Source organism: Rhipicephalus sanguineus, chromosome 5 (genome assembly GCF_013339695.2).
Source record: "Rhipicephalus sanguineus isolate Rsan-2018 chromosome 5, BIME_Rsan_1.4, whole genome shotgun sequence".
Taxonomy (NCBI): Eukaryota; Metazoa; Arthropoda; class Arachnida; order Ixodida; family Ixodidae; genus Rhipicephalus; species Rhipicephalus sanguineus.
The window spans coordinates 551,870-555,850 of NC_051180.1; the positions used below are offsets into that span (position 1 = coordinate 551,870).

Consider the following 3,981-nt stretch of genomic DNA (forward strand, 5'->3'; position numbering starts at 1 on the left):
AGGAAGCTTACAAGGGCAGAATGTAATTACTCGCAGTTGGAAAAAGAGGCTCTGGCACTCGTGTTCGGGGTTGCCCGATTCAAGGACTACTTGTATGGACATGAGTTTGTCCTGGTGACTGACCACAAACCACTTACTGGTTTATTAAATCCAAAAAAGGCGATACCCCCGATGGCAGCCGCCCGAATTCAGCGTTGGGCCTTGTTTCTCGCTAATTACAGCTATACGGTGCAGTATCGTAAAGGCAGTGACCATGCAAACGCAGATGCCCTCAGCCGATTGCCACTGCCTGCTTCAGAGCCACGAGAAGGCCATGCCGACGAACGGGAGTACGTTTTGTTCGCCCAAGCGATGGAGGAAACGGCGATATGCGCCCGAGAGGTGAAACAAATGACTGATCGAGACACCACTCTCCAGCAGGTCAAAGCATGGATTTTAGCGGGATGGCCGCTGTTTCAACCCCAGAACCACGAGCAGTACCGGCCGTACTTCAACAGAAGGATGGAACTGACCGTAAGTGACAATTTGGTGTACTGGGGTCATCGCATTGTTTTACCCTTTGCGGCAAGAAGACGCTCACTAAGCCTGCTACATGAAACTCATCCGGGTATGGTTTCCATGAAGAGTATCGCCAGAACGCTATTTTGGTACCCGGGACTAGACTTTGACATTGAACGACTGGTGAAATCATGCTCTGTTTGTGCACAGGCTTCCGCGATGCCACCTGCCCAGGTACCTGCGACATGGCCAGCGACCGGGGAAGGTTGGAGCCGTCTGCACGCTGATTTTGCAGGTCCGATGGACGGACACATGGTCTTGGTCATCGTAGACTCGGAAACGAAATGGATCGAAGCGGTGCCAATGAAGATTGCCACGTCTGAAACCACGGTCAGAGCCCTGAGGTCAATATTTGCACGGTTTGGGCTTCCAAAAACGTTCGTGTCTGACAATGGACCTCAGTTTGTGAGCGGTTTTTTTCGCGAGTTCTTGGCCCGTAACAAGGTGCAGCAACTAACAACAGCACCCTATCATCCCCAATCTAATGGGTTAGCCGAGAGAGCGGTGCGCACGCTCAAGGAAGGACTAAAGAAAAATCCGGGCAAGGACTTGATAACGCGGTTGGATCGGTTTTTGTGCAGGTACCGCCGAACACCCGGGCAGGATGGCAAGTCACCGGCTGAACGTTTGCTGGGTTACCAGATTAGGACGAAGATAGACAGCATTAAGCCGAAAGAAAAGTATGCTGATGGTTTGCCAGCAGAAGCTACGAGAAAATTTAATGCAGGGGAACCGGTGTGGATGCGCACTTTTGGAAGAAGTCGAAGGTGGATTCCAGGAGTAGTGCACGACCAAAAAGGTTCCAGGATGGTGACTGTGGATTGTGCTCAAGGACAGCACCGACGGCATCTAGATCAGCTAAGACGTCGAGCTGAATCGGTGGACAGTGACCTTGACCAGAAAAACATGCAGGAGCCAGCCGAAGAGACTGGGGAAAAGGTGCAAGACAGCCCGGAAGAAACAGCGGCGGAATCACCACCACCGCTCGTGCGAAGATCGACCCGGCCACGGAAACCACCTGAACGTTATGGCTTTTAAAGGGGGAGAGATGATGTGTCAGCGGTATGCAGTCTTATCAATGCACGTCACTGCCACGTCACATGCGTTTCGTATAAAAGCAAGCTGCTCAATAAATCGTCCTTGTTGTTTCGTCATCTGGCTTCCGTGTCGTATCTCGACAGCGACATACCACTTGAAAAGAAATGCGAAACAGCAGAGAATGTAGGTGCCGCACTGTTCGCGTTTCTTTCCGTCCCCACTGTACATCGACCGAGCCTGGCAGTAAACAAACAAACAAACAAACAAACAAACAAACAAACAAACAAACAAACAAACAAACAAACAAACAAACAAACAAGCAAACAAACAAACAAACAAACAAACAAACAAACAAACAAACAAACAAACAAACAAACAAACAAACAAACAAACAAGCAAGCAAGCAAACAAACAAACAAACAAGCAAACAAGCAAGCAAACAAACAAACAAGCAAACAAGCAAGCAAACAAACAAACAAACAAGCAAACAAGCAAGCAAGCAAACAAACAAACAAACAAACAAACAAACAAACAAACAAACAAGCAAGCAAACAAGCAAGCAAACAAACAAACAAACAAACAAACAAACAAACAAACAAGCAAGCAAACAAGCAAGCAAACAAACAAACAAACAAACAAACAAACAAACAAAAAAATCACTGGCCTGGCTATGTGGTAGAATACTTGAGTGCCACGCAGAATGTCTGGGCTCGTATCCGGCTGGAGTCCTAATTTTTGTCCTTTGCATCCACCGGGATTTTTCGATCGCAGACTGAGACCGAGCCGTCGGTGTAAGAGTGAGTTCTTTGTCCTCGTTTAGTAATGGCAATGTCGCCTGTTGTACGGCGTTTTGTATGGCCTGTTGTATGGTGACGTTCTTCGCGCGGCGCTGAAGAAACTAGACTGCAACAGACAATTTTCGGAAGAGACGGTCCTTCGATCATGGCGCTACGCTTCGCAGGCCCGCAACGTAATGCGGGCTTTGATGCTTTTCTTAAAATCAACCGGGTTAAGCGACCGTTTGTAGGCGTGCAATGGACAGGCGCGCATGCACGCTGACAGTGCTTTCTTCCCTCTTCTTTCTTTTTTTCTTTTAATCCCTTCCCCCTGTGTAGGTTAGCAAACCGGACGCGCGTCTGGAGGACCTCCCTTCCTTTCCTTCCTCCTCCTCCCTCCTCCTTCGCCCGCCGACAACGCTAATTTTTCACTCACGGATAACTTCCCCGACACAGCATTTTCTGCTGTATGGGCTCATCATCGCTATCGCGTTAAAACGCTAGAATGGACAGGGTCGATTAACATATTCGTAGGAGATTTAGTAGGGTCGGTTGTTCCTTGCTCAAAAATAAGGCTGTTGGTGCTTGGATATTGCAACTGGCGAAACGTGCCGCGGGAATGCCAGTAAAACGCCAAATTATGAAGGTAATATGCAGTAATATAAATTAAATAAAACGAGAAAGAGAGTAGCGGCTGAAACCACCCGCGGCAATCCGCCCTTCGGCTAGCGTACCTGAGCCGTTCATGACACAGAAGTCTACTTGAAAAATGTCTAGTTTTGTAAGAGTTGTTTTTGTTCTTACTGCTGTCTCTTCCTTACCTCTATCTCCTCCTTCCTCCCGAAAGAGTACGCAGGCGTTGTGCCCCGTTAGGTGGCAGTTGTCAGCATGCTCTCTCCCTCTCTCCTCTGTGGCCTTGTGTATCTGTGAACGTATATCAAATAATAATAATAAGAATAATAAACAACAGCCAGGAACATCTTGAAAGAGATCGGCTCTCCAAGAGCAGAGGCTGCTGCTGGGCGCACCATTGCCCATGACCTGAAGATTTCTGGTGTGGATATTTAAAGCTACTGGGCGCGCTGCCCTCCAGCGGTTTCTGGACTGGAAGAGACTAGGTTTTCACGCTAATATGTGTACGTGAACACTTCTGCGGTAATGCTTTCGCATTCGTAATAATGTCATTACGATATCTGCTTGGACAAAACGTGAATGATCTCTTCTGTACTGTCGGAGAGCTGGATGCAGTTGTCTCGGCACTGTGCTGTATATTCCAGCCCGAAAAAATCTTCGAGGACGCTCGAGCTTCGCTTTCAAAAGTAGAACGAGATAGCCTAATCGGACCGTGTTTGTATCGCCTTCCCAATCGCTAGCCTAGCTTCGCATCTTGGTTGACACGTAAACCAGCCGCAAGGAAAGCCCATGTGCGGACGCGCGCCGGCTCCTATATTCATGCATGCGGCGCGACGGACCACGGACAGCGTCCTCGTGAGGCCTTTGCGTCATCTACCGTGATTTCTGTAAAGCCGCTGAAGAACCTCCGTGATGTGCGCTTCACCAATGCTCAATGGTGTACATAAATAGCTCGCCGTTAGTAAGCTAAAGTATG

General features: G+C 48.5%; 1 protein-coding gene across 1 annotated transcript; it reads left to right on the forward strand.

Moving 5' to 3' along the window:
* The first annotated feature begins 798 nt into the window (after positions 1-798).
* Positions 799-1,596, forward strand: LOC119393077 (uncharacterized protein K02A2.6-like). Its single transcript, XM_037659901.1, has one exon. It carries the CDS (start codon positions 799-801, stop codon positions 1,594-1,596), a length of 798 nt encoding a protein of 265 aa, XP_037515829.1.
* The last annotated feature ends 2,385 nt before the right edge of the window (positions 1,597-3,981 follow it).